Source organism: Cajanus cajan, chromosome 5 (assembly GCF_000230855.2).
Source record: "Cajanus cajan strain Asha chromosome 5, NIPB_CcT2T_4, whole genome shotgun sequence".
Classification (NCBI taxonomy): domain Eukaryota; kingdom Viridiplantae; phylum Streptophyta; class Magnoliopsida; order Fabales; family Fabaceae; genus Cajanus; species Cajanus cajan.
This window is the reverse complement of record NC_138521.1, coordinates 65649179-65661459: the sequence shown is the minus strand read 5'-3', so window position 1 is coordinate 65661459 and position 12281 is coordinate 65649179. Positions and strand designations below refer to the sequence as shown.

The 12281-nt window shown below is 31.2% G+C and overlaps 1 protein-coding gene across 1 annotated transcript; it reads left to right on the top strand.

The window, feature by feature from the left end:
• The first annotated feature begins 1375 nt into the window (after positions 1 to 1375).
• LOC109809292 (uncharacterized) lies at positions 1376 to 2578 on the top strand. The gene has a single exon (XM_020372552.3). The coding sequence runs from the start codon at positions 1503 to 1505 to the stop codon at positions 2277 to 2279; it is 777 nt and encodes a 258-aa protein (XP_020228141.1). The 5' UTR covers positions 1376 to 1502; the 3' UTR covers positions 2280 to 2578.
• Positions 2579 to 12281: the final 9703 nt, after the last annotated feature.

Genomic DNA, 12281 nt, shown 5'->3' with positions numbered 1-12281 from the left:
ATCTTGATCCACGAGTGAATGATGAAAGGGCAGAACCAGTGGAAGAGAAGATCCGAATACAAATCGGAAAACAAGCATCTCAAGTCACTTACATCGGTAGCGGTTTGTCAGACACCGAAAGAATAGAGTTGAGTAAAGTAATTGCCTCGAACAAAGACTTGTTCGCCTGGACTCCGTCCGACATGCCGAGAATAGATCCAAGCTTTATGTGCCACAGACTATCGATCTGCTCGGCCGCTAAGCCAGTGGCACAACGAAAGAGGAAAATGGGAACGGAGAGAAAAATTGCCGTTGAGTTAGAAGTAGCTAAGCTGTTGCAAGCCTGCTTCATTAGGGAAGTTCAGTACACTACATGGCTGGCAAATGTAGTCATGGTTAAAAAGCCAAACGGCAAATGGCGGATGTGCACAAATTATACCAATCTCAACAAGGCGTGCCCGAAAGATGCCTATCCACTACCTAACATTGACCGATTGGTTGATGGGGCGGCTAGACATCGTTTATCGACCTTCTTGGATGCTTATTCGGGCTACAATCAAATACGCATGCACCCACAGGATGAAGAGAAAACAGCTTTCATCACAGACTCAGCCAACTACTGCTACCGAGTAATGCCGTTCGGCCTAAAAAACGTAGCGGCAACATACCAGCGACTTATGGACAAAATTTTCAAACACCAGATTGGCCGAAACTTGGAAGTTTATGTTGATGATATGGTTGTCAAGTTAGGTGACCTCGACACCCATCAAAGTGATCTTGAAGAAGTTTTCAGGCAGCTCCGAAAACACGACATGAGGAGGGTTCGGCGGCCGATAGGGTGGTGGCCGAACCCTCCTACCTGTACAATTTGAGTCAGTACTTTTCTGATTGGGAAACGTTCCAGATTGGTCAGGGATTTGCGTACTTGAATATGACAACAAAGCATGCAGCCACGATGAAAATTGGTGACCGAACCAAATAACAATAACAACCAAAAAAAAAAAAAAAAAATGCAGCGCTTTGATGTTGATATTTTGTTGAAAGTGCGTTTGTGAAGAATTGGTGGGTTTCAAATTAAGATTTGGGGTGGAGAAATGAGGAATTAAAACTTGTGTTTGGCTTGGCTCCACTTGAATTCAAGTGCGTGTACGTGGCAATGAGCAAATAGCAAATAGGGCAGTAAATGGAACCCGAGCCCTTTGGAAATATTACAAGGCCACCGTGGCCTTTTCTTTGGTAGAAATGGACACAACACTATTCTGTGTTTGGAGTTTTGGGCTTTCTAGTTTCTAGATGATATGATACCTTTCCTTATCATTTAATTTTCTCTAGAAGATATGGGCATAATAAGGAACACCAAACCTAGAGAATAAAAATCCAAATACAAATATCGTTGTGTACACTCCAAAGTCCAAACCAAAAATAAAAGTGTGATAGAAACTAATAATTCCCCCCACACCCTCTTTGTTTTATCCCCCCATATATATACAACAATTGTGTCTCCTTCCTCTTTATAGTTAACTATGGAAGATGAGAAAGTACACATAATGAAAGACTCCAATTACGTGCAATATCAAGAAGAAGAAGAGGAAGAGGAAGAGGAGGCTCTCTCGCTCTCTGATCTTCCACTTAACCGCAATTCCAGAACTCCCAGCCTCGATGACGCCTCGTTTAACAAAATTCTCCGACCCTCCTCGTTACCGGATCATGCCGCCGAGATTTTCAACGGCTTCAGCAGCACCAGCAGCTCCGACATGTGTCCCGCCGATGACATCATTTTCTGCGGCAGACTCGTCCCATTCAAAGCCCACCCGCCGCTCACAACCTTCGCCCTCGTCGACCAACTCCAATCTCCCGCGCGCCGCCGGAGATCGGACTCGCTCTCCTCCGTCACGCGATCCAACAGTGTCAGCACGTGCACCGGCGGGGGCTCGCGCCGCCTCATGATGAGGAACAGCAAGAGCTTGGACTACAGCAGGCTGCGCGAGCCCGCGGCGCCGGAGGTGGAGCGGAATTCCTCGGCCAGGAGCGGCGGCGTGGCGGCGGAGGCGAAGAAGGCGACGAAGCCGCGGTGGTACTCGCTGATGTTCGGGACGATGAAGGTGCCGGCGGAGATGGAGCTGAGCGACATGAAGAACCGGCAGGTTCGGCGGAATCCGTCGACGACGATGTTCGTGGCGGCGGAGCCCGGCGGGAAGGTGGGCGGGAAGGTGTCGTGGAGAATACTGAAGGCTCTGAGTTGCAAGGATCACAACAGCGTGGCCGTAACGACGTCGTTTCCGATGCCGCAAGCGTCGTAGGGTTATATTGACGCATTTGCCCTTGTGGTTTTGGTGAAAATAGTTATACTATATGATGATTGTGTCGTTGCTTGAGCGAGTGGAAATTATAATATTGACTTCACGTAGAAGGGTACATTGTGTTATGTTATGTGTATAGTGGGGGACTCAGCAACCAAGTGGATTAGAGGATTTGTTTATTTATTTATTTAAACTTTTTATTTTGCTGAATGCTGAGTTACTTTATGTTCCTTAGGTTGGTGGCTATTAATTATAGGAGTGAATGACAATCACGAGAAATCCGACACTCACACAAACAATCGCTGCTCCTCCTTCTATCTATTAGCCCTTTACTATTTTATTTTCTCAACCATTCTTTACACATTACAGTAATTATTTTTAAAACATAATATTACCACGTGGATTGGGATTTTGTTGTTTAATGTACAATTCTCTATCATCAAAGCACTATCTTTTTTTATTAGTATATTATTTAAAATTTTCTTCTTATTTGTAATTAAGAGTTGAGATTTTATTAAACAAAAATATCATAACAGAGGATCTAAGCTTAATAAATATGTGAAAATAAATATTTTACGGTTATTGATTTGTTATTTTATAATTATTAAATGGGAAAAAAAATAATATTAATGATTTAGATTATTGTCAATATAGTTAAACGACTAGAGTTTGTTTAGCAATTAAATAAGAGTTTGTTTAGTAATTAAATAGGAAAGAGTTGAGATAATTAGAAATATGTGATCTAAATTTATTTTTTATTATAATCATTTTTATAATTTTTTTATTTTAACAATTAAAAATGTTAATTTTTATGACGAAATTGACAATGTTTTTACTCAAATTTCATATAAACATGTTTAAAACAAAACTCAAATATTTATGGATTATATTCAACCTTACTGGTTAGTGGTTACTATATTTTTATTTTTATTGTTTTATCTATAAGGTTGATTACAATAAATGTAATGCGAATTGAATTGAATTTTTTTTACTGAATTGAACTTAAGTTTTTAATTGTTATGCATTTATAGTTTAACTCTAATTGCTTAAATACAATTTTAATTTTTTTAATTCGGATAAAAATGTAATTTTATTTTTATATTAAATTTACATGAATATGATTGACCTTTACACCACATTGTAGGTTTTTTCAAATTATATCGTATAAACATAATATATATATATATATATATATATATATATATATATATAAATTTATTACAACTATTAGTGAATTGAAAAGTCTGTAATATTTAACATTTTTTTTATTTCTTTTACTTTGAAAATTTTTAATTTAATATATTTTTCCATTCACAATTTCACATCGTTTGCACGTAGATAAATGTGGACAATGGCAAATCTGTTTTGTACAGTATTTAAGTTTGAAAATTTGTATCCAATTAAAAAGTTAAGGTAAAAATATATTAATAATAATAAATATCATACTTTATAATTTTAATTTTATGTAATTTATTAAAATTTAATTATTAGTTCCAAAAACTTATATAGATTATATAATATGAAAAAATATTTATGTGAATAATGTTTATAAAAAAATATTATAATTTTTTATAGCACATAAAATAAAATAAATTTAATAAAATTATTATAGGTTTAAATATGTTGGTATTATTAATTAATAGTATTTAACTTTATTAATACAGAATTTTTATTCTCTTTATTTTGAATTTTTTTTTTAAATTTTCTTAAACATTACAGCGATAATATTCTTAATTGTTCATTTTTTTATGTGGTGGGAATTGAACCGGTTATCAAGTAGTTTGTTTAACTTACACTCTATTCAACAAGCTGAATTAAACTCCAATAGTATTTTTAATTGGTTTATTAACTAGTGTTACAAGACTTTCAAAGAATTATAATCTTATGAGCTTTCATGTTTGAATAACTCATGAACTTATACTATCTAAACCGACTTAAATATTGTGAGACAAATTTAAATTACTTTTTATGAAAAATCTAGTACTATTCTAACTTGTTCAAATTGATTGTCCTTCAATTTGAATATTCTATATTTTTTAAAATTATAAAAATTGATCAGTCAATCAATTAATGTAACAATTATTTATTTATTTATTTTTATAATAATGTGACAATTTTTTATATATATTTGTTTGTATTAATTTATTAATTATTATTTACAGTATTTTAAAAATTAAAATTATATCTTTTGAACATTTTAGATTCCAACAACGAGACTAAAATAACCTTTTAATGTTTTAGTTTAGATTAGATTTGACAAATTTGACTGTATCCAATTCAAACTAAAAATATTTATTAGTTTAGCTCAATTTGATACACGTAGTCCAATGAATTCAATGTCTTTCCTCCTTTCGCTACTACAGTTTTTTCATTTAATAAATAATTTATATTATATAAAATATTTTTATAATTATTTATTAATTTAAATTAATAAATGAAGTATCAAATTTTAAATTTTTTTACAAAATTAATCTATATATTAAAATTTTTTAATTCAACAATTAAATTATTAAAACTTAATGTAAAATATAAATTATTAAATTGAGTAAGTATAAATAGACTTATTTATAAAATAAATAGATTTTTTATTTCAATAATTTTTTAAAATTTTAAAATTATTTAATATTTTATTTATTAAATTTTATTTTTTACCTTTTTTTTTTTCCCGTTATGATGGGATGGGCTAGTAAAGTTGGTGAAAGATGGTTTAAGATGGAGTATGAGTTGCGTGTGCATGCCAATTGCCAAAGCTAATGTAATGGCCCTACCATTTACTCAAGTGCTACATTCTATCTTCTGTCATTCACAAACATTAAGCCCACCAACATAAGGATTTACCAAAAAATGGTGTTAATTTTCATGGCCCTTCCTAACAATCTCAATTTTCTGCCTTTTTAATTATCGTAAGACTTAACTTAAAATAAATGACTTTTTTTTATATAAGATTGAATTCATATTATTTTATATATTAATTATTTTAGATTAAAATATTATTAATTAAAATATATTATCTTAATTTGATAAAATTAATTAATTATAAATTCTTTAAAGAGTACACACTGAAAAATGAATATTAATCATGAAAAAAAATGTAGAATGTAAATTCTAATTAGTTAAAAGATATATAAATATTAATTATGAAATGGAAATAATAAGAATAGTTTAAAAAATCTATATATAAAAAATAAAATCATTTCCATTAACTAAATTAATTATTTTTATTAATGTTAGTGAATTAGATAATTAAGTTTTATATAGAATTAAATAATTATTAAATTTTATATATAAGAATAAAGACGATATTAATTACATAATTCTTTCATTGCTCTACATTTGATTTTGTCTCCCCTACAATTTGACATGGACTATTTAATTATTGGGTGCACAACCAACATTATTGTCGATTCAAATAAGCATTAAGTTAAATATTTTAATTTCTTAAAACATTAAATAATTAATGTTTTTAGCAGGATATTTTTATTTGATTTAAAATTAATATTAATCTTTTAACTTTATTTTTTTTCCGGATTGTTCTTATATATATTTTCTGATTTAAATTTGTTTTTTTGTCAATTGATAAATGTAGTGGTTATTTATGATGAAAAATTATAAATTTTTCCTTCTTCTATCAATTATGATAGATTTTATGTCACTAAAATAAAAAATTTAACAAAAAAAAATTAAAACAAAATAAAATATTATAAAATTAAACTGAAATAAATAAAGTTTAAATGTTAAATTACTAATCTCACATTAATTTTATTTTATTAAATATTTCTCTAGAACACTTTTTAACATTCTCCATTGCTAATTACTGAGGATATGTTTGGAATATAGTAGATGGTGGAGGATGGAGTTGGAAGAGAATGTAATTCATTGTTTGGTTTGTAAAAGTGGGAATGGAACATAATGGAAGAGGATGGGTCATGATTTATTCCATTCCATCACTTAATTTTGAATTGTGAAATAACTATATATCGTATCCTCATTGAAGACAGTCCCTCAAGCATAGAGCATTTGATGTAAAAATGGGTTCATTGTCTTCGAAGGAATTGAGGGAAACCTTCACTTAAAAAAAAAAAAGCTTTTGGAAAAAGAAAACTCAATACATGAGTGCAGTGCTGTAATTGAATGTTGCAATTCAATTGAATGTTTTCATTAAACACTGACGATGGATTTCTCCCAGACAACCTCGCCAAGTTGTCACTGCTTGCATACCAACTCTTAACTTGGCGTTTTATTCTTCTCTTGTGTGTTTTTTTTTTTTTTTACACAATTACGGTTACTAATTTATTTATTTATTTTTATATTTTTGATGTGTTATGCATAGGGATGACAAAAATACTCGCACCCCGCGGGTATCTGCGGGTAAAATCTACTACGGATAATAAATGAATAGGCTAATTAGATATCCGCGGATAATGGAGACGGATAATTTTTTATCATTTTATAAACGGGGCGGGGGCGGATATGATGATAATTTTTTACCCGTTTAATAATATTTCTTAAATATCTTAATTATCCTTGTACCACATAAGCCTAAAACTACACTCTCGCATCTTTTGTGATATGAGACTTTCACTTACATTATAAGATTGATATATTTTAAGTTATTGGTCATCTTGCATTTTTATTATTATTTCAACAAAATTAACATTAAATACAAGTTTAAAATTAACATTAAATTTTTATTTGAGTTAATCACCTATACACTGCCAATGTAAAGTTTTTTTTTACTGTAACAACCAATTATATCTTTTAATTGTGTCATGTCACTGTTAAAAGTAAGTGTGTTTATAGTGACACACAATTAAAAGATATAATTGGTTACCAGTGTAAAAAAACTTTACACTGGCAGTGTATAAGTAATTAACTCTTTTTATTTTAATATTTCAATGACATTAAATATAAATTTAAAATTATTTGTAATATAATTTTTTTAATTTCTTAAAAAAATTATAAATATCCATGGATATCTGTTGGTATTCAAGAAATTCATAGATACTTGCTTAATAGATATCCGCACGGATATAAAATGAGTATGAAACCAATTTTTATTTAGCATGACGAGGACGAATTTGCTATTACCCGCCTCCATGGGTCTCATTGCCATCCCAAGTTATGCAATTGGGTTTTATAATGGATGTTAGGACGTTTTTCATTTACTGTGAGTTCCAATTTTACCAAAACAGAGTGATGAATGAATCTTCTATTCAATGCTTAATTTTGTCGTGTCTATTCCTTAAACTATTTCCATTTTACAAAATTCTATTTTTAAATTAAAATGTAAAATAAATAATTTTTATAAAATAAGGATATTACAAGAAATAAAAATTAACTCATTCCGTTTCGTCCTTTTCCTAAATAACATAATGTGACTTTTATCCAATTCCATTCTAAAGTATATGTCCGAATAATGGAATAACATGTTTATTCCATTCCATTATATTCCGACCTATTCCATTCCATTATCTATCATCAATCCAAACAGAGCCTTAATCATTACAAAAATTTTATGACCCAGCCACCATTCATGGGACCTGATACTATTAGTAAAAAATAAAAAGGAATAATCTAGTTTTCTTATTTGTAGTTCTATTTTAAATATTTATTGTTACTTTAAATTTTTAATTTAAATCGAATTGTGGTACGAGTTTTTGTTATGCGCATTATATTACGCACATATATACAATTAGTTAATAAATATTAATAAGTGCAAAAATTTGGATATAATTAACAATATTGAATAGCACCATTGAATATATATATTTTTTTAAATGCAATAAAATTGAGAACCAAAGCTTGTTTTGTATAACTTTGAAAGATAGATGAATGTTATTGTGGACGAACTTTACATGTGATTTACGATGTAGCATTTGTTATATGTACTATATTCATTTCATTACAAAACTATGTAATGCACCTACCCACACTAGATTGGGACTACCCACACCATTTGTGCACCATCCCAAAACATACGAACGTGATTCGCTGTGCCGCTCGCTTCGTCTTTTTTCTTTGAACATTTTTGGGAATTCACTTCAATTTCCTTTGTTTATCATTGTATGTCAAATTAAGCTTTGTATTGCACCTCTAAAATCTCAATCTTTGTCTTCATCCCCTTATTGTGTTCTTATTCTCTGGCTACCCATCAACTATCAACTCATGGCGACTGTATTGAAATTAATGCATCTTTAAAAAATTAAGCCATTCTATTAAGGTGTTCCAACATGAGAAATAAAGATCTAAGAACAAAAGTTAAAGGACTCAATTTCATGTTCTATTAGTGAAATAAGAAACTTGTTTTGTGTTTGAAAGAATTACAATAATCTTACTTTATGTTGTTATTTTTCAATTAATTTTTTTGTGTGGCTATTTTTCAGTCTATCTTGTTTTGACGTTGAGTTTGTATTTTTGGAGGAATTATATGGGATGTAAACATTTTTTTTTGTTATTTTTGCTATTGGGAATCACATCTTAAGATGCTCTCCTTAGTAGTTTCATATTAATAAATTACTTTTTACCTTTTTTTATAAAAAAAAATCTATTGTAACGACCCGGCTGGTCACTACACACGCTACAGTACACTGGAAACACCAGACAGAAAGAACGAGTATATAAATATAGGATCTAGAATATAAATATATACAAAGTCCCAATCCGACTAGAGTTAGAATGTGCCAAAACAACCAAACAAAATAAAATACATCATCAACCGCTACACCAAGTAGCTGAAACAATACAGCAGCAACTAAGATCAGCTCCGCCTGCCAGCTGCAGACTCACCACAAGCCACACACCTATCCCTGCTCTGCTCCCGTACATAGTACGATCATAGCAGTCCAACCACATGGAAACAACAAAGGGTAAGCTAGTATAAAAAGAATCAACGTCTAGCAAGATTTAAGTAATCAGAAACAACTTCAACTATCAACATAGCATCAGTCTACATCTCATCGATTATACAACAAACCATCCATTAGCAAATAATGCGTTGTCACGCATATCACCTCGGAGATCTCCTACAACAACTCAGTCGTTATGGCCTACAACAACTCAGCCCTTATGGCCTACAACAACTCAGCCCTTAAGGCCTACAACAACTCAGCCCTTATGGCCTACAATAACTCAGCCCTTAAGGCCTACAACAACTCAGCCCTTATGGCCTACAACAACTCAGCCCTTATGGCCTACAACAACTCATATCAACATACAACACAACACAACTTTTACAACTCAACATATCAACTTACAACACAACACAACTTTACAGCTCAACATCAATCAACCAACATTATCTACTAGTCATCACATTATATTCATCCATTTCAACTCAACTCAGCATAACACAACATTAACCAACATATAGTCAAATCTCATCTCCGCGCCCGGCGCACTCGTGGTTGCGCCCAGCGCAGTGCAACCAGAGAGCACCAGGGGGCCAGCACGCCCAGCGCGAGCATGCCCGCGCTCGGCAGGACCCAACCAGAGAGCCCAAGGCTCACTCGCGCCTGACGCAATACCCATTGCGCCCAGCGCATGCCAGGCAGAGACTCCATGGAGTCTCACGCGCCCAGCGTGCCCAAACCCACGCCCAGCGCGGGGAAGGCAGAGACCTCCCTTGGTCTCGCGCCCAGCGCAATTCAAATTTCGCCCAGCGCCCACAAGGCAGAGACTCCCAATGAGTCTCACGCCCAGCGCGACAAGGGCCACGCTCAGCGCAGCCTCAAGAACCCAAAAACAAGTTACAACAGGTATCGCGCCCAGCGCGGTCCAAGTCACGCCCAGCGCGGGCCAACCAGAGACCCACATTCTCAAGCGCGCCCAGCGCACTCATCATTGCGCCCGGCGAGCTTGACCAAATGGGGTCCCCTGATGGCCATACGCCCAGCGCGATGAACTGCGCTCAGCGCGAAGCTCAGCAGCCACTCTTCATTTTCAAAAAAACTTAACCAAATCCTGCAAAACAACCAGAAAACCAACATGCAAACCAAGCAAAATACCACATTTTCATTCGAGAGTCCGAAAAAAACCTCTTTTTAAACATGCATCCACAATTTCATCAAAACCCTGAAATTCATCAAAAACTCCGAATACCCCAAAATCCCCATTTTTCAGAAATCTCAACAAAAAAATTCAACCATCATGAACAACAAATGAGTTTTTGGACTCATTCACAACCAATCACATCGAAATAACCAGCTTTCCTTACCTCGGGCAAAGATTCCGAGCATCGGGACAAAGAAGACGAAGAAGGAGATTAAAGAAGGCTTGAACGGACGGCAAGGAATAATCTTTACCAGCTACGGAGGAAAGAAAAGCTTCGGATCACCTACTCAGTACCACCACCTTTGGGACCGCAAGAATGAAGAAGAAGAAGAAGAAAGTGAGTGTGAGTGAAAGAGAGTAGAGAATGAGAGGAAAAGTCTTCGGGGAGTGAGAAAAGAAAAGAGAGGGAAAAGGGTTTCACATCTATTGTACGCAAAAATGAGACATAAGTAATGAATAAAAGTAGATTTATCATTAGGAATATAAAATTAGTTAAAACGTAATTTGATATAAAATCAATTATTCTATAACTGGATAGATTTCCCAATTTTGCTTGTTTTAACCCCAATTTAGAAGAGGACTTTTATAATTGGATAGTTTTTAGTTGATTAACCATGTAAAAAATTCTATACTTGACAATGCAAAATTATTAAACTCATAATAATATATATTATTATGGTTGGAATCAAGTTATTATCAACGTAATCATAAATTGAGTTATTTTAATTAATAACTCATCATATACATAAATTTTAATGATCAAATTATTAAAATAAAAATTTTATCAAAATGATTAAGTTTAAAGTTTTTTTTACAAAATTTGAAAGTTATTTATTGTTAATATAATATATGATAATTTGAGATTTGATGTGAGTATAAAAATATTTATTTTATATTATTGGTCTATAATCTATTTACTTGTTTTGATATTTAATGTTAATTACAGAATTTTGAGTAAAGTTAAAATATTAAAATATCTTTAATTGAATAATTAATTAAAATTATAATTATGTTAAAAATTATTTAGTACAGTCATGATAACTTAAGATTCGATTTTCATTGTTACTTTGTAATATTTCTTACCAATAAAAAAACCAATAGAAAAAATTACTTTGCATTTACAATAAATGATCATTAAATTCTATTTCCGATACAAAATATTACAAAAACAACAATATCGATCAAATGTTAATCTTTATGCTTCAAGACATAATTAATTTATTATTCAATTAAAAATATTTTATAAATTATATATTTTCTCAATGTATACATATTTTATATATTAATTTTTTTATTATCAATAAAATAATTTTAAATACATAATTTTCATAATGTACTTGCATTTACAAACACTTATATATATATACATACACTAATTTTTATTATTAAATAAAAAATATTCATTCTGGTAATTAGAATAATTAATTAACAAAAATATATATGAAATTATAATCGTTTACTTATTAATTAGGTACTAATTAAATTTTCTGAAAAAGAATTAATTGTTTTTAATTATCTTAAATGCATACAACTTAATTGTTATTAGTTAATAAATGCACAAAAGCTAAATCACCACAATATCTTTAATTTAAACCCATGCAATTTGGTGCAGACTAACCATATGTTCTTGAGAATTTTTAATTGATTACCTAAATGTGATTAAAAAAATTGATTACCTAAATATATAATTTAAATTTGCTAACCACTACCAATCGGAATGTGTAAACTAAATTGATTATTTAAAAATATTCAAGACTAAAATATTTAAAAAGGTTTAAATTGATTATTTAGTCAAAAATATTTTATTTTAATTAATACTCAAAATTTCCTAATTAATGTTAAATATAGAAAAAAAATATATTTAAATCATAATTAATTCTTTGATTAAATAAATATAATTGTTATAACCTTGTAAATTAATTTTTTCGAATGACTTGATATTTATATAATAAT